This window comes from Camelina sativa, chromosome 10, assembly GCF_030686135.1.
Source record: "Camelina sativa cultivar CO46 ecotype springtype chromosome 10, ASM3068613v1".
NCBI classification, from domain to species: domain Eukaryota; kingdom Viridiplantae; phylum Streptophyta; class Magnoliopsida; order Brassicales; family Brassicaceae; genus Camelina; species Camelina sativa.
In genome coordinates this window covers 13,869,877-13,894,559 of record NC_141889.1, presented here as the reverse complement: position 1 = coordinate 13,894,559, position 24,683 = coordinate 13,869,877, and the positions used below count along the sequence as shown (strand labels likewise).

The 24,683-nt window shown below is 36.1% G+C and overlaps 3 protein-coding genes and 1 pseudogene across 4 annotated transcripts; 2 read left to right on the top strand and 2 right to left on the bottom strand.

Annotated features, from left to right (window-relative positions):
• Window positions 1–5,182: 5,182 nt before the first annotated feature.
• Window positions 5,183–9,949, bottom strand: LOC104720387 (PH, RCC1 and FYVE domains-containing protein 1-like; annotated as a pseudogene). The gene is made up of 9 exons (XR_015568121.1): window positions 9,666–9,949; window positions 9,112–9,198; window positions 8,905–8,994; window positions 8,707–8,793; window positions 8,514–8,612; window positions 6,381–8,414; window positions 6,151–6,297; window positions 5,681–6,057; window positions 5,183–5,603 (listed from the first exon to the last, which is right to left on the bottom strand). The product of XR_015568121.1 is annotated as a PH, RCC1 and FYVE domains-containing protein 1-like (transcript).
• Window positions 9,950–11,103: 1,154 nt separating this feature from the next.
• LOC147936110 (uncharacterized) lies at window positions 11,104–13,174 on the top strand. The gene is made up of 2 exons (XM_087468200.1): window positions 11,104–12,468; window positions 12,759–13,174. The coding sequence occupies exon 1, from the start codon at window positions 11,383–11,385 to the stop codon at window positions 12,463–12,465; it is 1,083 nt and encodes a 360-aa protein (XP_087324326.1). The 5' UTR covers window positions 11,104–11,382; the 3' UTR covers window positions 12,466–12,468; window positions 12,759–13,174.
• Window positions 13,175–13,965: 791 nt separating this feature from the next.
• Window positions 13,966–18,329, bottom strand: LOC104719005 (disease resistance protein RML1A-like). Its single transcript, XM_087468201.1, has 3 exons — window positions 17,485–18,329; window positions 17,094–17,390; window positions 13,966–17,035 (listed from the first exon to the last, which is right to left on the bottom strand). Exons 1-3 carry the CDS (start codon window positions 17,848–17,850, stop codon window positions 15,947–15,949), a joined length of 1,752 nt encoding a protein of 583 aa, XP_087324327.1. The 5' UTR covers window positions 17,851–18,329; the 3' UTR covers window positions 13,966–15,946.
• Window positions 18,330–23,663: 5,334 nt separating this feature from the next.
• LOC104719002 (uncharacterized) lies at window positions 23,664–24,613 on the top strand. The gene has a single exon (XM_010436831.3). The coding sequence runs from the start codon at window positions 23,808–23,810 to the stop codon at window positions 24,411–24,413; it is 606 nt and encodes a 201-aa protein (XP_010435133.1). The 5' UTR covers window positions 23,664–23,807; the 3' UTR covers window positions 24,414–24,613.
• Window positions 24,614–24,683: the final 70 nt, after the last annotated feature.

Below are 24,683 nucleotides of genomic sequence, written 5' to 3'. Positions count from 1 at the left end.
ATGCAGAGATCCTAACTTGTCCGTGTATTTAGACTTTAGAGATCCTACATATTGCAGTATTGGCATTGCTCTATATTCACTATATTTCCTTATTACATATATAAATTTCCATAACCTTACTTTGATACATGCATGAAAAACACTAATTGACAAAAATATGGCTTCTTAAACTTTCTACAAAATTAGAGGCCGGAGGCAAGTGTTTCTTTTTCCACCATGTAGGCACGGCTCTGCGTTTGGTCCGCGGTTTTGGTGGGCATGTCCGTCGCGGGTTTGCTGGTTTGCGGGCGACCCGAAGAGCGATGGAAGGTTCTTCATCTTCATCTTCGTTATTCTCCAAATCGGACGGTGAACTGGAGGATGCTCGATCAGATGCTAATGAGACTCGTTCTTTGCAACGAATCCAAGCTTGAGTCACTAGTCTCTAACCTCCTTCTTCTTTAAGAGTTCTCGGCTAGCCTTTGACAGAGGAGGAAATTCACGGAGAACAGGGGAGATCCATGTCAGTTCACAAGCGGTGGTGGCGAGAGCTCCGTCTCTGCTTCTGTTAAACTTGAATGGTATCGACATAATGATTGTTCACCGCATATCAATCTCGGTACAGTTTTGAATCTTTTTGGCTTAAAACTTCAATTGAATCAGCTTCAAAATTAAGAGATTTCTTCATCAATTCCATAAATGGTAGAAACTCTTTTTTTGTTACATCGTTATTGTAAGTTTGTGAACTTGGTGAAAATTACGAATCCATGTATCCTCAGTTTAAGAATTGAGCTTTGAAACTTTGGGGTAACTTATGTGTTTGGTCTCCTCTAAAGCTTCTTCAAAACTTTGAGATTTGTAAATTTGTGAACTTGATGATTCTCTATCTCACAGGTTTCTGTTTGCTTGCAGTGTGCCAAGCTCAATCTTGTCATTATCAATAAGTTTTTTTTTCCTTTCTCTACTTGTTTTGCTATATTGATGTTAATCCGTAGAAGGAGTCTCAATGTTCTCGGACATTACAATATTCAAATGCATAATTGTTACGTGGTTGCATATTTGTTGTTCACGGCATAGGTACAGACCATATGGAGCTTGGTGGAGGAGAAGAAGAGATGCCTGCGGGCATGCCCGTTTGTCCGCAAAACTAAGCGGAGCGGACATGGGCATTGTTACGTCGCCTGATGCCCGTGGCAGACCTGTCCGCGGCGGATCACTGAAAAGATGAGACTGTCACGGTCAGTCTGTTTGGGTGCGGGCATGCCCGTTTGACATCCCTAGACTAGACCTGTTAGAGCATCTCCATTAGTTATATTTGATGGGTGTCTAAATTTTTTTTATAATTAATTATAATTTTATTTAATCGTTAGTGTCTTAAATCTATCAAAACTGTCTTAAATGTCTACTTATAGACATTTTTGTTCACTTTTGGACACTCTAAAAGCATTTTAGTTAAATAATATTAAAACTAATTATAAGAATATAATTGGACATTCACCAATAAAATTACCAATAGAGATGGTCTTCTATGGCAATAAGGAGAAGAAGAGAAAAATATTTAAAAAATCTTTAAATAATTTAAACTTACAAAAAGTCAAACTGAAGATGATTCATTAATTTAAAATTATAGACTAACAATAAATTTTAAATTATTTAAAAATAAGAAAATAGAGTTAAAAAGATATAAATGTAAAACGTACATAATTGTTTTAGATAAAAAATAAATCTATACTAATAAAAAGTAGAAGCTATACGCTCCTTAAGGCGTCCACCTAAGCTTTAAAACCACCAATAGTTATTAGACACCTCACTAATTAATATTTTTAAAAAATTTCAGAATTTTATATATTAAGAATTATTTTAAACAACTTATCAGGATTTGACATGTCATTCATTAACATTTTTTAAATTTCCAGAATTTTTAGAAAAAAGAAAAATTTTAAATTTATGGAAATAAAATAACTATGTACAATATCCCACATCGGCTAGAAAATTTTTAGACAATGGTTCAGAACCAGTATAAATAAGATTAATATGCTTCAAACAACGAATGAGCAGGAAAGCTTGATTTATCAAGCGTTCCAGTTTAAAAGTTTTATTCGGTTTGATCCGGTTTTTTATTTGATCAAATTAAAACTTTAAAAAGTATCAAAAAATATATTATAATATTTAAAATTTTTAAAAGTTTAAATATTATAAATATTGAAACTTTTAAAAGTTCTTAGCTTTTAAAAAGTTTTAAATATTATAATTTTTAAATTTTAAAAGTTTAAAATATTATAAATATTGAAACTAAAATTTTAAAATATTATAAATATTGAAACTTTTTAAAATGTTCAAATTTTCTATTTTGAAACCTTTTAAAAGTTTAAAATATTATAAATATTCACGTAATACATAAATTATCTTATTGTTCTACGTTTGTGCTTTTTATTTCTTATGAGCTGTAAAATATATTTTTACGTATGATTTTATAGATGGGTTGATATTCTTTCATTAATTTTTTATTTTTTTATCTTATTTTTTATTTTTATGAGAAAAGAAAATATTTTGTTCTTGGAGTTTGATGGGTTAACAAGTTGTGTGGTAGTCTAAAAAAAATGTTTTTCATTGGAAGAATGTGAAGAAGTTGACGAGGAAGAAGAAGAAAAAGAGTATAACAAAGAACCATTCGGTAAAAATAACGATGACAATTACCACAAAATTTGACAATGAAAATGAAAAGAAAGAATATGAAGAATAAGAAAACATTGAAAAAAAAGCACGAAAATATAGGTGGTAGCGATCAATTAAATATGAAACGAGTTAAATTCATGATGATAAAATTGTTTCATTTTTCTGGTGGTCAAAGAAATGGTTTAGAATATGTGAGGTCATCAGTTTGATTCGCCTCGCCTCGACGTCAAGTTTAATTCATAATTTTTTTTATCAGATTTGATTTTATAACACTACTGATTTCTATATTTTAAAAAATTGTGTATCTGAAATTTATGTTTTTTCCTTAATACTAATTTAATTTTTTTTATAAGGTAATATTTTATTACCGTCATCAATCATATATAATTTTCATCAAAATATATCAAATAAATCCACGCGTAGCGTGGGTTCAAAACCTAGTATAATTAAAAACACTAAGTAGAAGATAGATAACTTTTGAGAAATACGGAATTTGTATTTAATTATATTCTAAACCGATAACATGGTTAAACCAATATATTCTAAACCGATTTATCATTTAATTATATTTTAGTCACTAGAGATCATAAAAAGAGTTAAATGTAAATTATGCGTAACTTAATTAAGTATCAAGCAACTCAAATAAAGCAAAACAAAAATTATTTTGCACTCTGAGTTCATTAGCATGGCAAGCCGTCCTTCTCTAGAGCATCTCATCCATGTCCCTCTGTATGGCTTTCCCAGACTCACCAATAGCAATAGGTGGCTGTTTTCAGTCTAATCTGGGGTCAATGGTCCTTTTAAGTTTTAACAGACAAAACAAAACATCAGTCAATAAAAATATATTTTTATGCAAAAATCATCCACTAATTTGAAAATAATTAATTGATTGTATAATTTAAAATCCTTTTTCATATACTATATCTACGTATTAGATTGATTTTTTTTTTCCAGTTTTTGAAAATCGTTTGAATTTACAATCTTCTTCTTATAATATTTTTTTATATTTTAAAATACATAACTTTTTTTGTGTAGATATGTTTTTTAAAATTATTTAAAGAAATATTTTTCTTCTAATTATCTTTATTGTCAGAACAAAAAACAAACAAATATTTTTGTTTAGCATGGCAACCCGCTCTTCTCTAGAGCATCCCATCCAAGTCCCTCCGTATGACTTGCCCAGACCCGCCAATAATGGCTGTTTCCAATCCAATCTAGGGGTCAATGATATTTTTACTATACAAAACAAAACATTAATTCAACAAATATTTTTTTATGAAAAAAAAACCACTAATTTGAGAAGAATTAATTGATTGTATAATTTAAAGTCTTTTTTTCTTATACTATATACGTATTAGATTGATCTTTTACAGCTTTTAAATCTTTTAATTTATAATCTTCGTATTATAATATTTTTACATTTTAAAATACATAATTCTTTTTGTATATACAGTATATGTTTTAATAAAAATGTTTAAATATAGATTTTTCTTCTAATTATCTTTATTGTAAAAAAACAATTTGTTTAACATGACAAAATCTCTAACTAATAAAACTGACATGTGTCAAGATCAAATGAGTTATTAATTCTAAATACAATAATTTATAGAATAAGATAGAGGTTTTGCTGTTTTTTTTTTAAATCCAAAAATATAAAATATCCACGAAATATTACATGTTTAATACACCATTAAATAATATAAATAATATAAATATATTGAAATTTTACCTATGTTTTATTTGTAATTTATTTTTCTTTTGCATAAATTTTACGTTTTTTTCATAAAAAAATTATATGATTTTATCCTTTATGCTTGTCCTGCCTCCGTTAATCTTCAATTTTGGCCAGTATTGCTGCCACTTCCCTGTTGACGATTGGAACGCTAAGGAATACCTCTTCTTCTCTTAGCTAGAAGATTAGTGGCTCTCTTGATTCCAAAAACAATGGTATCGGTCAATGTATGACATCTCTGATTCTCCATAGTTTCAATGGTGTTTTCATTGAATCGTTAAAGACAAAAACAACCTTGTATATTAAAAACATCAGCTTATAAAAGTTATTTTTTGTTTGATGAGGAATTGTTAGTTGGAGCTTGAAATGGATTCTGCAGAACTAGTTGCTCCGGAGGAGTGGCCGGTCTTCTCTACGCTGCTCGATGAATTCCAGGCTCTTAGCATCTCGTTACCTCCTTTCACTATCTACAAGATCCCTCGAATACCAATGTGAAGACTGATTGTTTAGCTCATTCTTCTAGATCGCTAGTGTCAGAAACTATCTTTGTAAACAACTTTCCTTCAATTTGAGCAACCAATTAAGAAGTTTTATTTTGATCAATGTTAGATTGACAATATATATATATATATATATATATATATTTTCAAAGGGAGATACTCCATATAATAAGCTTGTCGTTCAAATAATTGTTGTTTTAAACTATTTAGGACTAGCAAAAACTAATGTTTATCTTCGGTTAAACCATTAGCAAACAATAAATAATTAAGAAAAAAAGACAACTATAAATCAAGATTTGTTTCCCAACTAAGAAAAATTGTGAATCAAAACCTTGATATTTTGAAATGTATGTGTTACATAAAATTTTGAATCTAAAGTCGAAAGAAAACAATGTCTTTGTATCTGTGTATATTTTGGATGACTCGGATCTACATTAATGACATTCCAATAATGCCTTGTTGCCCAATCTATATGGCCAAATTAACTGCTATTATACAAACATGATGGCTAGCTTTCAAGAACTGCTTTTGAATCCTCTGCTTGATCAGAATTTGGTTGTGTAGGAGAAGCTGGTGGTTGAGGTTGAGTCGGTGTAGGAACTGACTCAGAAGCCGATTGACTTGATGTTGAAGCCTGATTACTATACCTCTTAAGCAACTTATCTTTTTTGCTATTCCACCATTCTTCTGCTTGATGCTCATCAAATCTCCTTTTACTGCAAAGAAACCCAATATTACACAAACATAGGTAGAGAGGGGGAGACATACGATTTGATGAAGTAATTTAAAGTACCTGAATCTAACTCTTCTAAAGATCTTTCCTCCGTTTTTGTGTAATACATAAGTAACATAAACACCAGGTTCATATTGTTCAATAAGTTCTTTGCCTCCTGCTTTAGACGGCGATGTAGCTTCTGATGACTCTGCTATGTTTGAGGGTTCTTGAGATCTCATGCTACCTCCACTGGATGATGCTTGTTCTTCTACGTTTTGATTTTGTGTGTTAGCAGAAGGGGTTGGGTCTTGTTGACCCATTCCCAAGGATGTTCTAGGTGTAGATGATTCAGATGCATCGCTCGCATTTAGATAGGCTTCGGCTTGAGAGTTCATGGATTCAAAAGCTTCACATCTAGATACTTCAGGAGGTAGTTTCTCTTTTAACTCTCTCAACTGTAATAAATAAAACAGTGATTAATTTCGTAAAGTCTCTTTGCTTGGTGTTCAAGTAAGCAATATTTTTAGAATGTTTTGTAAGGAGCTTACATGTTCAGCGACAGATTTCATGACCTCTGTTGCTGCCTTATGCTTTGAAGAATGCTTTACAGCTAATTCAGAAGCTTCTCTTGCTGTTCTCTTTAGTCTTTGGATCTCTGTACCTTGACTATCACATTTCTCTTTCAAATTTTTAATCTGAAAGTGTATATCAATCAATGTGTTAGATCCAGTACTTTACTGTTTCATAAACATGAGAAGTTTGAAATAATATTACAAACCTGGGTCTGCAGTTTTGTCATTTCTTTGTTTATAACACCGTTTGATTTCTTCAAAGTATCAATCATCCCCCTAGAAAATCCAGAACTGCGTGGAGGACTCGATCTTCTTGATGATCTTGTACTTGAGGAAGGTGTCGTCGAACTTGAGGCAACGGGTTTAAAGGCATTTTGAATTGCGCTTAGCGAGCTCGGGAATACAACATCTCTAAGTTGCTGGAGAGCTGGGACTTGTGAGGCTCTGACAATAGAAGATTCAGATCTTGATGACCTAACCTCTGAATACTTGACAGGTTCTGTTTTGGGGCACAATAAAATCTTTGACGCTCTTATATCTCTGTCTGGTCTTACTGACCCATCTAGTGACCGCGTAGGAGTTGTGGAATTTCTATTAGAAACATTCAAGTTATAACTAGATTCTCCAGCTTTAAGTTTTGCATAGCAAGCATCACATACTCGATGTGGCTTCCCTGGAGTTGGTGCTAATGCTGCTTTCAAAGCTTTCTTTGAACTACATGCATGGCAATGAACTAAACCGCAATTATAACAGTTATGTCTTTTTCTCGTAAACCCAAATGCTTGACGACAGCCAGAGCAAACTGACTGATCAGCACCTGAGACCCACTTATGGATGCAAATGCTTGATGTGAAGTTAGAGCCACATGCTATACTCTTCACATGCCTCTCTTTTAAAGCTTCAACTAATGTCGGTGTTTTTCGAGCTTCTTTGTCTCCATGTCCTAGTCTTCCATTTGAACCTTTTCCCCAAGTGAAGACTTCACTTCTAGATGTCAACACAGCAACATGATGATCCCCACAAGAGATTTCTTCAACGAATTCACCAACCAGTCGATCTTGAACCAAACAAGGCAATTTACCATCTGAAATTGAGCTACCGAGCTGACCATGTGAAGTCCCTCCCATAGTGAAAACATGTCCTGAAGTTGTGAGTGCAACTGTCAATGTATGACCACAAGCTATCTGGTGGAAGTTGTACTCAATTAGTGAAGAGACACAAGTGGGAAACAGATAAGTGTCTTTGTTTCCATGTCCTAACCTGTTTTTATCACCATCACCCCAAGTAAATAACTTTTTAGAGGGCATACTTGTACCAGTCTGACTCATAACTTCAACTATAGCTACCGTATGCCACACGCCACAAGCTACTTTCAAGGTTTTAAGGCCACCCAAAATTTTCACTTCTTTAGGGTATGAAACACTCTCTCTATCTCCATGTCCAAGAACACCAAAAGCTCCATCACCAAAGGTGAATAGTTTTCCGTTAGCAGTCGCAAGCGCAGAATGCCATGTGCCACACGCGACAGATAAGACTTGAAGTCCTTCCACAGGACCAGAGACTCTTTTCGGTATCCAGTGACTAAGATCACTACCATGTCCCAACAGCCCAACGTTGTGGATACCATCTCCCCAACTAAAAAAATCTCCAGCGGTGGACACAGCACAAGTGTGATATTCTCCACAAGCAACAAAATCTATGTTGGTAAGTGCAAGAAACTCTACAAGTTTTGGACGACTAACATCAATTTGAATACCATGTCCAAGCCTTCCTCCAGCTTCTTCTCCCCATGTAAATACTTCACCTTGTCTTGTCACAAGAGCAATGTGTCTTACGCCGCAAGCTATCTGATGAACATCAAGAACAACGTTTGATTCCAAGGGTCTTGGAATCAGTACATCTGTTTTTACGGTTCTCGTAGAGTTTACGATCCCATCATGTAATATCTCGTCGCTCCAAACTTCTCCCCAAACATAAACATCTCCTAAGGATTCTATGTCATCAGGACCAGACGTTCCACTTGAACAACTTGGTGCGCTTGAGACACTAATTCGAAAACCATCAATACTTGGTCTTAGCATGTTTCCACGTTCATATCCCACATCTGAGCTACCTAACTTTGTTGGAGAATTCTGGATTCCTAAATCAATGGATGTTCTTCCTCGTCGAGTATTGTTTGGGGTAAAATCTGATGATGCAGTAGAAGGACGACCAGTGGAGAAACAATCACTGTCATGTATCTGAAAATGAGTTACATTAGTTACAAATATTATAGGTTAGCAAATTATGGATACATATAATATACAAAAACAAAGTCACAAACAGAGATATATACGTACCTCAGGGATCTCACTTCTAGCGTGCTTATTACGGTTTTGTCTTATTAAAGACTTAAGTCCTGCAAACCAAACCTCTGTTTCAGCTTTGTCTTTGCAAATCTGTGAAGTGTAAACATGAACACATAAGATAAATTCAAGAGTATTAGAAACAATCATGTATATATTTTTTTAATATGTTATGTTGTTAACTAACCAGATCAAGAGATCTATCTCCGTTGTGATATATGAGAGAAAATGACAAGTAATCCTTTTCTGGGCGTAGATATCTCCGAAAAACAGCCTAAAAATAGTGAGTTCCATGATGAAAATAAGTTTTTATTGATGGAAAAAAAAAAAATAAGTTTTTATTAAATAAGAGAGTCAACTACGTAAATATTTGGGCTATGCTCACAGTTCTTTGTCCAGGGAGAATTCGCGAAACTGTAGATAACTTCAAACCTTTTTCTTCTCCGTGTGAGAGCCAAAACAATGTTGATTCATCCTGTAAAAGCGCGGTGACAAGTCAAAATGTTTTTGTTTTTGTAGTAGAGCATTAAGCATACGAATGTCATATTGTCGAAACACTTATATATGCGAAAGAAGGGGAGTAGATTTCTACCGGCGCAAGCCTGAATGAGCGAAACTTTGGCCTTCCTTTGCGGCTATACTTGAGTAGTTGACTTCCTTTTTTCAAAGCAATGAGTGCCTACAAGAAATTAATGTATATAAATGGACATATGAAGCTTTTGCATCTAAAATTCAAAACAAGAAATTTCCCTTAAATAGAGTTTAATCCATGTTCTTTGTTACCCAAATCACAAACTCTGTAGTTTGTAATCCTTTTTTTCCTTTAATTTTGTTCTCTTGAGAAAAAGTGACTTAAAAATGAATGATGTTTCAGTACCAACATGCATAAACTTAAAATTGATGGCTGGTTGTAGGCTAATGGTTTAGTTTGTATTACTGTAATAACATCATGTTAAAAAAAAAAAAACATGAATTCAAAAAGAACATTGAAGTTCTGGTAGGCGATTTGAGAGAGTTGATTAAGCTAAAAAAAATTCTTTCCAAGAGGAGAATTTTAATTTGATTCGTGTCTCTATTTTACGATATAAAATCATTCAAAATTAATAGAAGATTTATGAAAGAAAAAGAAAGATGGAGAAAACAAACTTGGTCGATGTCACGCTCGTGATTGACATAGCTAGAGGGATCTGCCATTCCATCTGAGAAAACTCGAAAGAAGAAAGCCGTAGAGAAGAATAAGCTCAACAAGCATCAGGTGGTTTGATTCACCTGTCTTCATAGATGCATCCGTCTTCAATTCCTTCTCCTACTTGATCCACTACTATGCTCATTCAATTTTATGTTTCTTGGAATTTTAACACACAATAATGATAACTAAAAATATTAATTTTTGAAATCAATTAAAAAAAATTAGGTTGAGAGTCTATAATGATCCTTCAAATTAGGAGAATGGTCAAAAAAAAAAAGGACAATTTCTATGGGAAGATCGCCATTTTAGGAGTGTTTGAAGCTCTCATGCAAATTCCTTTCCACATTTCACTCTCAGCATAATTCATATTAAGTTCTGTAAATTTTTTTAGCATATTATATTGTGCATCCATTTTGGTGTTTTGTGCATACAAATTCCACATGAAAATGTATATATTCTTACAAGCATATATACTAATCATAGCGCAGCAATTTAGTTTAAATTTTTTGACAGATTTAATACAATCGAAAATATTAAACAGTAAAACCTCTATAAATTAATAATTTTAGAACCATAAAAATCTATTAATTTCTAAAGTTGTAGTATGTTTGATAAAACATGTGAGATGGTGAATGATCCTTTGTCTGATTCAACCATCTCGTGGAGCAAGAGTGGCAAGAGTTTAATCGTTTGGAATTCATCCACCTGAACTTTCGACTTTCGAGAGATGTTTCATTAAGATTCTTTGGCTTTGACCACCACGATATCTGCTGTCTTCACGATATATATTGACTGTCTCGGCGATTTCTTATTCATTACCAAATTGCTTCACCAACACGGCTTTAAAAAAGTTGACTCTTTCTGAGCAACGGGAATTTGCAAATGATGACTTCGTGAGAGATAAACCTGATCTTATTTCGGAACATATATAAACGCAAAAGAGCTCAAGATCGAAACATTAAAGAACAGTTAAAGCTTAGGGAGATGAGGAAACAGAGGAGGAAGAATATGAAGAACCACCCTGTTCTAGTTAATTTGAAACACAATTACTAGTAAAAAATCAAAGTTTTTCAATGTTGGATTTACTGTAGAACAATGGGAAAATAAACATAAACAAATGTTATTTTCTACGTAGCCAACTCCAAAAACCTTTACGTTTATGAACTTTGACATTGCCATCTTCAGACACTTTTTCTGATTTGAAGTTGCATGTATGTCTATCTATACAATGGCCATCTTCAGAGATATTTTCAGATGCGTTGCTCCAATCGCTCTGTTTTTGAATTTATTCTCCATATATTCCAACACCACATTGAACAATCTCGTAGACGTCAGAGGGTGTGCAGCTAAAATCGAACAATATTTCATTGTCGTCAACTTCAAAACAACTATCTTATTACGACATCATCTCCGTAACTTCCGTAGCAAGTTAATGAAGATCCGATCACAGTAATTGATATGATTGCTCTTGTGATATGATACGATTGTGATCGTATAGTGCATTGATTGTAATTAGATTTTACAAGATCTCATTGTGTTATATAAACACCATGTAAAGCGTCATTGAAGAATATACAGAAAATCACTTTCCATTGTTTACGATTCTTTATGGTATCAGAGCAATTACATTAATTGTTTTCTCTTTCAAAACACCAAACACGTCCTCGAAAAACAATGGCGACCGACGGTGTGATTCCACCAACGAACTCGAACCCGACCATGACGACAACAACCACGACGGAGGTACGGCGAACCATATCTCCATACGACCTGACGGCGGCTGACAACCCCGGTGCGGTGATCTCGCATCCGTTGCTCACCGGTACGAACTACGACGAATGGGCTTGCGGCATGAAGACAGCCCTCTGCTCACGAAAAAAATTCGGTTTTCTTAACGGCACCATTGAGCGACCTGCCGAAGATTCACCGGATCTAGAAGATTGGTGGACAATCCAAGCACTGTTAGTATCTTGGATCAAGATGACGATTGACCCAACTCTCCGATCCAACATTTCCCACCGCGACGTTGCTAAAGACTTGTGGGATCACTTGAAGAAAAGGTTCTCGGTCACCAACGGACCTCGTATTCAGCAGATTAAGGCGGATCTGGCATGTTTCAAACAAAGGGGTCTTACAATTGAGACTTACTTTGGGAAGTTGACTCGAATCTGGGATAGCATGTTGAGCTATTGTCCTTTGCGTTTGTGCAAATGTGTATGCGATCTTGGTACTCTTCAAGAGAAAGATCGTGAAGAAGACAAGGTTCATCAATTCCTGTTTGGACTTGATGACACGATGTATCGTACGGTAAGATCGAGCCTTATTTCGCGCATCCCAATTCAGTCTTTGGAAGAATTCTACAACATTGTTCGCCATGAAGAAGATCTTGTCAAGAATGGTGCAAAGAGTCATGAAGAACCAGCTGAAGTGAGTGCATTTGCAGTTCACTTTACTCCACAAATTAGTAGAGATGAACGAGACAAGGGTGTCGTATGTAAACACTGCAACCGTACCGGTCACACCGCCGATAGCTGCTATGGAGTTATCGGTTATCCATATTGGTGGGGAGATAGGCCTCGTTCTCGTACCTCAGGCCTTCGGGGTCGTGGTCGTGGCAGTTCCAACGGTGTAGTTGGACTAGGTCGTGGTGTGGCTTTTGCCAATGCTGTTCATGTCGGTGTGCACGTGAGCGACTCGCAGTGGCAAGCTATCAAGCGTCTTCTCAATGCGGGGAAGACCAACGACCTGAAAAGTTAACCGGTACGTGTTCTATACCTTTTTGGATCATGTATACGGGTGCATCACACCATTTAACAAGACGTCTAGATATCTTAACGGATGTGAAAGATATCTCTCGTGTTGGGGTAATATTGGCCGACGGAAGAGAACGGTTTTCAGTTCAAGGAGGGTCAGTCAGGCTTGGGCCGAATTTGGTTTTGCGGTCTGTTTATTATTTAGAGGGGTTTCAGTCCGATTTAATCTCACTTGTTTAATTGATGGATGAGAATCATTGCGTGGTACAGTTGGCTGATCATTTCCTTATTGTTCAGGACCGTACTACGAGGACGGTGACGGGAGCTGGTAAACGTATGGGAGGGAATTTCCGTTTTAGCAGCATGGAACATGCCGCAGCCGTTGATGTTAGAGACGAAAAATCATTTGAACTCTGGCACAACCGTATGGGTCATCCAGCTGCTAAAGTCGTTGGTCTACTTCCAGTTGTTTCCAATGTTATTTCTTCTACATTTTCAAATAAAGCGTGCGATACATGTCTCCGCGCTAAGCAAACAAGATCGAGTTTTTCGATCAGTGAGAATAAAACAACAAGAATTTTTGAATTGGTTCATTGTGACTTATGGGGTCCTTACAAGACACCTACATACTCTGGGGCTCGTTTTTTTCTCACTATCGTTGATGATTACTCTCGGGGTGTATGGATTTACTTGATGAATGAAAAGTCCGAAGCTCCAAATCATCTCAAAAATTTCTTAGCAATGGTCACAAGGCAGTTTAACACTCATGTTCTGATCATACGAAGCGATAATGGTTCAGAATTTGTGTGTTTGAGCAATTATTTCAAACAACAAGGGATAATGCACGAGACGTCGTGTGTCGGTACTCCTCAACAGAACGAGAGAGTTGAAAGGAAACACCACCACATTCTTAATATTGCTAGAGCTTTGCGGTTTCAAGCTTCTTTGCCAATTGAATTTTGGGGGGAGTGTATCTTAACAGCTGGTTATCTCATTAACAAAACGCCTAGTTCTATTCTTCACGGTGGTACTCCGTACGAACGTCTGTACAATGTTAAGCCCTCTTACGACCACCTCCGCGTTTTTTGCAGTCTATGTTTTGCTCACGATCAGTCACACAAACACGACAAATTCGCATCTCGGAGTCGTCGATGCGTTTTCATGGGTTATCCTTACGGCAAAAAGGGTTGGCGGTTGTATGATCTGGAAAAAGAGCAGTTTTTTTGTCTCAAGAGATGTTGTTTTCTCTGAACATGAATTTCCATATGCTTCTGTATTAGATGCAGACAAAGAAGAAGTCGAAAACATGGCAGCTCCATTATCGGCATTGTTTCACGACGACGAAGGAGACACACAAGAGTTGGTTCGTCCATCAATTGTTATTGGGCCCTTATCAAGCCCAAATTCTGTTGATCACAATCCTCTAGGGCCAGTTCCTATTGGGCCTTCACCAAGCCCAACTACTAATTCATCTCCTTTCCTTCCCGACACTCGACAGCCGTCTGCGCCGCGAGACTCCAACGATGATGATAATTCAGATTCATCACCGCAACCACGATCGATACCGACGGTCGCGTCGCAACCAGTGGCGGCGTCGATACCAGAAGCAGCAGAAGCACGGCTTGGTCGAGGTCAACGCCAGAAAACCCAATCGGTCAAACTCAAAAAATTTATCGTGAATACGGGTTTGAAAACGACAAAGCAGAGTGATGCTTCAACGTCTCAATATCCGGTGGCCAATTATGTCAACTGCGAACGGTTCTCACCCCAACATCAAGCATTCCTGGCTGCGCTTACTTCGGGTGTGGAGCCTAAGACGTTCAAAGAAGCTATGGAAGATGAACGATGGACTAATGCTATGTCCACCGAGATTGACGGCCATGAACGGAACAGATCTTTAACGATTGAAGATTTACCAAAAGGGAAAAAGGCCATAGATTGCAAATGGGTTTATCGACTCAAATATCGGTCCGATGGTACGCTAGAACGACACAAAGCACGTTTAGTTGCTCTCGGCAACAAACAAATCAAAGGGGTTGATTACGGTGAGACCTTCGCACCAGTTGCAAAAATGGGCACTGTCAGATTGTTTTTGGATACAACGGTTGAAAGAAAATGGGACATCCATCAGATAGATGTGCATCACACGTTTCTCCACGGTGATTTAAAAGAAGAGATTTATATGAAATTGCCTCCAGGATTTAAAGCTTCGGGTCCTAACAAGGTATGTCGTCTCCACAAATCTATCTATGGTTTAAAGCAAAGTCCACAATGTTGGTTTGCTAAGTTAACTACGGCATTGAAGACCTATGGATTTGAACAGAGTTTGTCTAACTACTCTCTGTTCACAATGGATAACAATGGTGTTCAGATTCATGTTCTAATTTTCATCGATGATCTGATCATCACTGGCAGCACTGGGACATCAATGGAAGACTTCAAGGCCTATCTCTCTTCTTGTTTTCATATGAAAGATCTAGGTTCCTTGAAGTACTTCCTCGGCATCGAAGTCGCTCGAAACTCATCTGGTATGTATCTCAGTCAACGCAAATATGCTTTGGACATCATCTCCGATACCGGGTTACTTGGTGCCAAACCTGTCGCGTTTCCCCTTGAATCCTCCCATAAGTTGGCATTATCAGAATCTCCGTTTTTGCAACACCCGGAACAGTATCGTCGTCTTTTTGGTCGGTTGATTTACTTAGCTGTGACTCGCCCAGATTTGGCTTATTGTGTTCATTTTTTAGCACAATTTATGCAGAACCCACGAGAGAATCATTGGGAAGCAGCTCTACGTGTTGTTCGTTACCTGAAAAACAACCCAGGTCAAGGTATTTTCTTAAGAGCCGAGGGTCCGTTTCAGCTGCCTGGGTGGTGCGATAGTGATTACGCCAGTTGTCCGCTATCACGACGCTCTGTGACGGGATATTTCATCCAACTGGGAGGATCTCCAGTTTCATGGAAGACTAAGAAACAGAAAACGGTTAGTCGATCCTCTGCCGAAGCTGAATATCGTGCAATGGCTCACTTAACTCAAGAACTCATTTGGCACAAGCGTATTTTGTTGTCACTTGGAGTTAAGCACGATACGTCTATGCAAGTTTATTGTGACAGTGAAGCAGCTATTCACATTGCCACGAATCCGGTCTTCCATGAACGCACGAAGCATGTGGAAGTGGATTGTCACTTTGTTCGCGATGAAGTTCTATCCAAGAACATTGGTCTTACTCATGTTGACAGCCACATACAGCTCGCTGATATTTTCACGAAACCGTTGGGGACACAAGAATATAAGCAATTCTGTTACAAGTTGGGCATACAAGATTTGCATGCTCCAACTTGAGGGAGGGTATTACGACATCATCTCCGTAACTTCCGTAGCAAGTTAATGAAGATCCGATCACAGTAATTGATATGATTGCTCTTGTGATATGATACAATTGTGATCGTATAGTGCATTGATTGTAATTAGATTTTACAAGATCTCATTGTGTTATATAAGCACCATGTAAAGCGTCATTGAAGAATATACAGAAAATCACTTTCCATTGTTTACGATTCTTTATATCTGTTTCGAGCAAGTCATCGTGAAATAAACAAAGATGTTCCGATTGTATGCCAGGAGACTGTTCAGATAAGTGAAAAGAATGATAAACTTCGTTGATGGAGTCACCGTTTTTGCTTTTGAGATGACAAAATAAACTGATAAGCTTCCCCTCAGTGATCACCCCTGTAGGGGAAATCACGATGCATGCTTTAAATCTTGTGGATGCAGTAAAATGAGTATCACTCTCTGGACGAATGGTCAAGAAATTCCCGTTAGCTTGGTGCTCGAACGTCGCGGGCACTTCACTTCCTGGTAAAACTCTCAATCTTTGAAAGAAGGATTGTTGGATAATATCTTTTCGTGCTTCTTCGTTCAGTTTGAAGCAATTGGTGAAATTGTAGTCCACATACGAATTTAAGCTTAACGCGAAAGTTACACTCTCTAGTGATTCGCAGTCACATGCATTTAACCACTTGAGCGTAATAGGAAGCTGTGGCAAAGATTTGAGTTTTCTACAGCCCCCTATATGAAGAAAGTTTAGCTCAAGAAGATCTTCGATCCAATCTGGAATCTCCTCAATACTCGTACACCTTAGGTCTAGATACGTTAGACTTTCATGGAGATGTTTTAATGTCTTTAAGTTTCCACTACCTCTTATAAGGAGAGTCGTAAGACGAGTGCAAAGCATTATTGATTTAGGTAGTTCTTCTACCAGTGTGTCATCCATAAAGAGCCATGAGATGTGCGTAGAAATACTTGGAAAACTTTTCAGTTGTGAGCATCCATACATGTTGACGAAATCAAGAGACGCCAAGTTGATGAGAGTTGGAACAACTTCTAGCTTTGTGCAGTTGTGTATTACCAACGTATGTAGTTTTCTAAGTTCCGAAAAGGAGGAAGGAATCTCTACCAAACTCTTGCAATGACTCAGTTCCAATCTCTGGAGATTTGTAGCATTTGAAAGATCTGGAAGTTCCTTTAAATGAGAGGATCGTGTCAAATCCATTTTCTTGAGATTTGGAAGTGGCTGTTTTAAAACACAAGCAAAGAAAAAACATAATTATATTCCAAGTAAATAGTTTAACCTGTGTTCCTTGCCAAAGCTTCTCAAGATGGCTCTCCTGCAAATCAAGCCCTACAAGATATTCTGGATGAAATGTAGTAGGAAGAGCATTTCTTGGGTATGCTTCCCAACGAAATAACCTTAGATGAGGTGGAAACTCAAAGTCCTCATGTATGTCCACTCGATCATTTTTGACATTTCTTGTATTGTAGATACTTAGGAATTGAAGATTACGCATTCTTTTGAAAACTCCCTTATTTATGAACACTTTCTTGATTCGAGATGTATCAAGGGATATGCCTAAAGCAGCTCTACTATCCTAAAATATATACTCCAAAGGAAGAATTTGTTAGTCCAACGGAAAAAATGCTTACCTATACCAAAGAATAATTCAAATCGAAGTAAAAACTTACTTTATCATTCTCGAGGACATAACAAATCTCATCTGCATCAATTAAGATGTTGCGTTTCCAAGGCTCTTGTCTATGAATTGCTTGTCTACCCACTAGTTGTAGTAATTTGTGCATTACTATAATCCCACTAGTAGATGTATGAATAAGTGATTTATTGGTTAGGATTTTCAACCCGTTTTTGACATCCAAGTTACTGTCAGCGAGCATTGCAATCACATGATCATCTTTGTGGTAGTTGAAAAAGACCGCAACATAGAGAAATAGAGCTTGTTCTTCCTCATGTAAACAATCATACCCAACTCTAAGTGCTCCCTCGATATTTCGATCAATGCTAGTTTCTAGCCTGTCCAATAGAGCTTCCCACATGGTTCAAAGCTATGTTTCCCATATGGTTCAAAGCTTGACTCCATCTTTGCCTCTTCTCTTTCGTACTTCGGGAACACGTTTCAGTGAAAGCCATCCCAAACTCTCCCGTCTGTTTCCGCACATCAGATGGATCTACTCCATAGAAGACCGTCATCACTATTTGTCCCATAGATTCCTTACACTCGATAATCTCCAACAGCTCGTCCAAGCACCATCTCGAAGAAGCATAGTTCTTCGATAGCAAGACGATTGAGATTCTTGATTCCCTAATCGCTTGTGTGAGAGCAGGTGCGATGGTTTGGCTTCTCTCGATCCCTTGATCATCGAACATCGTGATTCCATTGTAGTTAAACTCTTTACGTAAATGACTCAGAAATGTTTTACGGACGTCAGCTCCGTGGAAGCTTGCAGAGACGCGGTATCTCCAGGTGCGGGGCGAAGAAGAAGCCATGGGATAAAATGGCGAGAAAAGTTCAAGATCACGTATACACAAATGATTCTGGATGAGCCGTATATGAAGAAGCAACTGAAAAACGCGTATCCATTATACTGACTTTTGACGACTTCTAAGAAAGAGAGAGATGAAGTTAATTTTATGGTGCTAATACCGAAAGAGAGAAGACTTTTGAAGTCAAATTATAAATTAAGGGCATTTCGAGCCAAGGAATGAAAACACGTTTTGTTTTGAATGTCTCAACTCTCAAGCTAGCAGTGATCATTTGTATGGTCTGAACGTGCGTTTTATTCGAAGAAGAGGATATATAGTTCCATGATGTTGGTAAAATAAATACTTTGGAATTATAAGGATAAAACAATGGTTGAAAATCAAACATTTTTAAGATAGAGAGTTAATTTTGATTTTTAACTGTGACATAATCAATTGTAATAACTTACGAAATGATGTCACAGGTAAACAAATGAGGTGAGAGTTAATTTGGTGATGGATATACATCGATCGACCACTTTGACGAATTATTATTTGTCAAATTATACAATATTTTGTCTTTTTTTTTATATATATATAAAAATGTCTAAGGATCCACTGATCCAGTTTACTTTTAAAATGTTTGCACTCACGTTGTGCATTAATTATTGTAAGCTTAAAAACAGTATTAAATTGCACCATTTTATATATATTTATAAACTATCATTTCATTATGCTTGGAAGCTTTGATATATTTATTTTTCGAGATTTGAATATAATGAAAAGTTTGAAATCTTCTGTTAACTCGGTTGGCTAGGACTCATTATGGAACAAACCTTTAATCGCAAAATCTAAACTCTCAAGCTTCTTTGAAGCTCATAAGCTCTCTTAATAACAAATCAAAACACAAGCCTCGTTGGAGCTCACTCTAACTAAAAAAATTGAACTCTAAACCTAAACCATTTGCATTAAATTCTAAATGTAAACCGCCATTTTAACGACGTAATAGTCTAAATGAAAAAAAACGCTATTGTAATAGAGAAATCCAAACAAAATGTCTTTGTTTATCTATCGAGGTGAAAAAGGCTTAACCGATAGAATGCTAAACCCTAATATACTTTAATGGAGAATCCAACACATTACCTTAACTAGCTCACTGGATGATAAAAACTTACGCTAAATTCAAACTCTGTATATTGCAACAAAGGGATCTCAAACACAATAAATTAACTATTTAATTATGAGATTGTTAGAGCATTTTCATTGAGCCTATCTAAATTAGATACTGTCACTAAATAATAACTAAGAAAAAAGTTTAAGAGAAGAGGTGAGAGGGGTTTTTAAAGAAGAATCTATACTCTTCATAAGAAACTTTCATTACTCATGTCAACTTTTCAATGATTTAGTTTTATATAAATATTTAAATTTAAATAGATGATTGAGTTATATTAAACTGTTCATATTAGTTTAAACGCCCAATTTAAGAACCTTACCAATGTGGATGTTCTAATTGGCTAAACGAAAGAACACTGATCCTAGTATCTAAAAGGTGCTAGCTACCGGAGTGTAGAACCTAATAATGCCTCGAGCTGGATCTGGAAATCTCTCCTATCCCTGAAGCATTTGGCAAAAGATCTAATTAGGTGCACTATCGGAGACGGTTTAACAACAAGTTTCTGGCATGATCACTAGTCACCTCTTGGAGTTCTTATCGATCTCTTAGGAAGGAACGGACCCTCTACGCTTGGTATCCCTATTCAAGCCTTTGTTGCAGACGCCTGCCACTCTCAAGGTTGGCGTCTCCCTTCAAGCAGATCTCGGAATCCTAATGTCATCTTGATCAGAAACTATATGCAATCTACGGACCCTCCTTAAGTATCAAGAGGAAGTGACTCTTACTCTTGGGAGGCAGGTAGTCGCTCAGCAACTTCTTTTTCAACTAAGCTGACATGGAACCAACTAAGACCTTCATACCCTCGAAAGCTCTGGTAAAAAAGTAGTTTGGTTTAAGACTCCTTGGATGGGGTATGCAAATATCTCCAGAATGCCCTCTATGCAACTCTGATATCGAAACCAGAGATCATCTTTTCCTCCATTGCCCCTACTCTGAAGAGGTATGGCACATTATCATGACTCGTCTTGGTCAACGCCTTTGTATCTTTGCAGATTGGTCTACGCTCATTTCTTGGTTGCTTTCCAAGTATCCAAATATCTCCACCACTCTGAAGCGTTTAGCTGTGCATGCAACAATATTTTTACTTTGGAAGGAAAGAAACACCAGAATCCATGACAATATCTCTGCTTCGCCCACCTCTGTTTTCCGTCAAATCGATCGTAGTATAAGGGATACTCTCCTTGCTCACATTTACCGTAAAGGTTGCGGTTCTCCCATGCCTAGCTCGTTTAAAGTTTGACTTGATCTTCTTTACAGACCTAATAGTAACTAAGGCTTTTTATTTTTTTTGGCCTTAGAAGCTCTCTGCCCTAGAGCATTTTGTTCCATTTTGGTAATTAAATTCACATTTTATCAAAAAAAAAAAAAATAACGAGAGAAAGTTAAATTTTAATACATTGTAACGGATCAACTTAAAACTAGATTTTGCTAGAGAGAACTAAGTAATGAGAGATTCTTTGGTCCAAAAGAAAAGAAAATAGTTAGTAATGTTATTTTGTTAGTTTACATATTACAAATGCGTTAGCTCTTATAAATTTCCTTATCAGGTCGTTTGTGGGTGGTAGCAGTTGCTAGCGATTGGAACCAATCACACAAACCACTCTCAATCGCTTCAAACCACTGAATTCCAAAAGCTGCTTCCCGCAAGCGTTTGCGGTTGTGGGTGATTGCGGTTGGATTTTTTTTTTTTTTTTTTTTGTAAAAAAACTTAAAAGAAATCAATGATAATGAAATTTTTTTTGTTATTTCTTCTATCTAACCATTTTACTCATTAAGGATGGGAGAAAATGAAGTACGCATACGATTGCAGCGATTATAAAATAAACAATTAGAAGAAAATAATATTCCAATTAACAATAACCCGGAAAACTTGATTTAAATTTAATGGCACATTGCACATAAGTTCAAAAAAATCTAAATAAATATAATAATTCATCAGAAATTTAAGAAAATAAGATTATTTGTGAAAAATATTAAAACAAATCACCAATGACTCTTCTCAACTCTCACTTGACCATTCCTACCGAAGCAACTACTTACCCACGATCTAAGAGAAAAGATAAAAGATCTACGATCTAAAGCATATGTTCTGTTATTTATCAAATTAATTGATTAAATTTTTGGTGAAAAGCCAAATACACAAAGGAATAAGTATTTCAATATAAAATTTATTTGTTTTTTGGATAATTATTTTAGTATTTTTTTAATAAATTTTAATTATAAATCAAGTTTAATAAAAATTTTGGTGTTTTTAAACATTTATATATTATATATCACATTTATTATGTTTCAACCGCTATTGCACCCGCTGGTCAACCAGTCGTAAACCTACCGCAAACGCACCAATTTTAAATCGTTAAACCAGTCATTTAAACCACTTGATAACGCTTAAAACCGTAATCGTCCGCTTCCGCAATCTCCCGCAACCGCAGTGTTTAAACCCGTCAGGCCCTCGGTAGAACAACACAACCATGTCTTACTTTATTACCAGCACCGTACGTTCGGTTCTATTAGCGTCGAATAATACAATAAAAAAAATAAAGTGTTTTTCACCTCAGCATTTTTGGTGTATTCCGAAGCTAACCAAGTCAGTTTTTGTCCAGTTGTAGTTTGGTGAATAAAAAATAAAATTCAAAATGCTCTATTGTTCGAAGGGCCTATGGTTTCTCTTTTAATTTAATGTAAAAGCATCTGCAAAAGTCATTGTGCACAACTTTACCAATTGACAATTAATCACACATTTCATAAGAAAATATAAAAAGAAAACGACCTAAACCCAAACTAAAATCAATTACAAAAACTAAAAACTGAAAAATCAAAGCCAAAAACTAAGAACCCAAAACTATAAATCTATTTAAAAAGTCTCAACCATTCATGGCCTAAATCTTAATTCTATTCAATGAATGGCTGAGTTTACAAACTTTGAAACCAATAAGAAAGATTACTCTGAAAAAAAGATTAGTTTTGAGTGTCAATAATGATCCTAGAAATCGGGAGAATGGTTTATAATAAACATAAAAAGAAAAAATAAGAAGATAGTTTCTAAAGGAGGACCGCCAATTTTAGGAATGTTTGAAGCTCCCATGCAAATAACCTCACACTTTAGCGCATTTGCCCTTCTCCATCCACATTTCACTCTCAGCCTAATTCGTTTTCTTATTTATTTAACATACTGTGTTATCACAAGAAAAAAAAAAAAAAAAAAAACATACTACGTGAGTGTTTTGGTGTTTGCAAATGTCTAATTTTAGGAGTAGGATAGGGGTCACTGACTGTTTTAGTCTTTTAGAGCTTCCTGTAACTCGCAAAAATAACATTACAATTATAAGATTACACATATTTTATGTTTCATAAAATTTATGTGCATTAAGAAAAACTATAGAAACTATCACCAATGCACATGGATCCACACGAACCAAGCTTGGACTAGTTACAAAATACTTTGACTCACTTTTAAGCTGCACCAACTCTTAAAGCTCAGCTTATAATATGCGACAAACCAAAAAGCCAATCTATATATGCTAATTCTTAAAATCCTAAACCAGATTAGTAGATTTCGTGATGTTAAAGATTAGTAGTTTTAAAGATGGCCAGATGCATGTTTTGAAATGATGATAGTTTCAGTTTTTTTTTAAATGATTGTATAACTAAGCTTACTGGAAATATCCTAACTCCTAAAAAAATACGTATACAGAATTAAGCAGATAATGTCAAAGACATGTCTTAAAAAAACTGGTTGGTATGAGTGAGGAATATAAAGCTATGGGCCTATGCCCTATGGTTAATTAGAAAAATCGAAATGTGCAGATAAATGTATGATTGATTGATTGGTTGTTGGTTAAAATAATAATTATTAGCTCAACAGTCTCATTCCAATAATTACAACTTATTATTAGTACTAGTCATTATCCAATAAAAATTATGGGCCTTCCCTTGGTCGGATCTCACATGGTCTTAGCTTCATGAAGCATTACTTTCAACTTTCATTTTCAATGTTTCTTTACAGAGCTTCCAAACATCTCAGGTTCATACATCTTTCAAGACACTGAACAATAGTTAAAAATATAAACATTTATTTTCAGATATTATGAAAAATATTGAACACCCTCATAAAAACGCTTTAAGACCTGAAGATGTGCAAAACAATATGCTATTTTTTAGCCAGAATCTGAGTTTTTTGCCATCCGGAGTAAGCTAAGAGAACCCACTTTTTGTTCCCTACTTTTTACCCAAAAGCAATGGCGTTTTAGTATTTTATTCGGAAAATGAAGGGCCAAGAACCAAAATATAAACCATTTCTTGACAATAATACACATTTGGCCAAACATATTTCAAGAAAAAAAAAAGGTTTGTCTCTGAATGGCTTCGTTGCGGCAAAAGAAGAAGCAACATCCGGCGAAGAGGGCATGGAAAAACTTCACGAACAAGGTCAAGTCCAAATTTAGAGACATGGAGATCGCTTCATCGGTCAGAGAATCAACGGCTCGTGTCTTCCGGTTCATCTCTCGCCGTCTCATCGCTTTTAGAACAAGGTACCTCCAAAACAATAGCTATACGGACAAAAACAATAACTACTACAGCCGCAACGAAAGCTCTCGGCAGTTTCTCAACTTCTCCTCTCGATCTCTCACAAAACCAAAACGTCGTCACTATGGATACGAGGATGACTATTACTCTCAAATCTATCAATACCAAAGCCAAAGCCAAACACGTGGCGAGGGGACGAGTGGTAGCAAAGAGAGAGTTGTGGGGAGAAAAGAGGAGAAAAAAGAAGAAGACGAAGATGGGATGCCGGAGATTGCTGATTCGATGGAAGATGCTTGGAGGAGAGTGGTGGCTGCGTCGCCGCATTTGCAGGTTGACGAGAGAGCCGACGAGTTCATCTACAAGTTTAGAGAAAGTATGAAGATGGAAAAAAAGAGTTCCTTTCTTGAATTCCAAGAAAGGTTAAAACGAAGTGCTTGATCGATCACAGTCATCGTGATTGTGTCCGATGATGTTCTTCTTCTGATTTATCTTGATCAAATTTTCTAAAAGAACTTTGTTTTTTTCACATTTTTTCTTCTTTGTTAAAAAATTCGTGAATTTTCGAAAGTGTTAACAAACTCTTTTCTTCATTTTGTTTTTCCGTTGTAATGTGAATACATATGGCTCACCGTTCTAAATTTTATGCGTGGGATAAAAAATCATTCTAGTTTTTTTGTGAATGTATAAACATTCTTCTTCTGCATAGAT

Coding starts and splice junctions, on each gene's coding strand:
- LOC104719002 (XM_010436831.3), top strand. CDS start 23,808: ATGGCTTCGTTGCGGCAAAAGAAGAAGCAACATCCGGCGAAGAGGGCA.
- LOC104719005 (XM_087468201.1), bottom strand. CDS start 17,850: ATGTGGGAAGCTCTATTGGACAGGCTAGAAACTAGCATTGATCGAAAT. Junction 17,391..17,484: donor ATGTCCTCGAGAATGATAAA/GTAAGTTTTTAC, acceptor TATATATTTTAG/GATAGTAGAGCTGCTTTAGG. Junction 17,036..17,093: donor AGCTTTGGCAAGGAACACAG/GTTAAACTATTT, acceptor GTTTTAAAACAG/CCACTTCCAAATCTCAAGAA.
- LOC147936110 (XM_087468200.1), top strand. CDS start 11,383: ATGGCGACCGACGGTGTGATTCCACCAACGAACTCGAACCCGACCATG.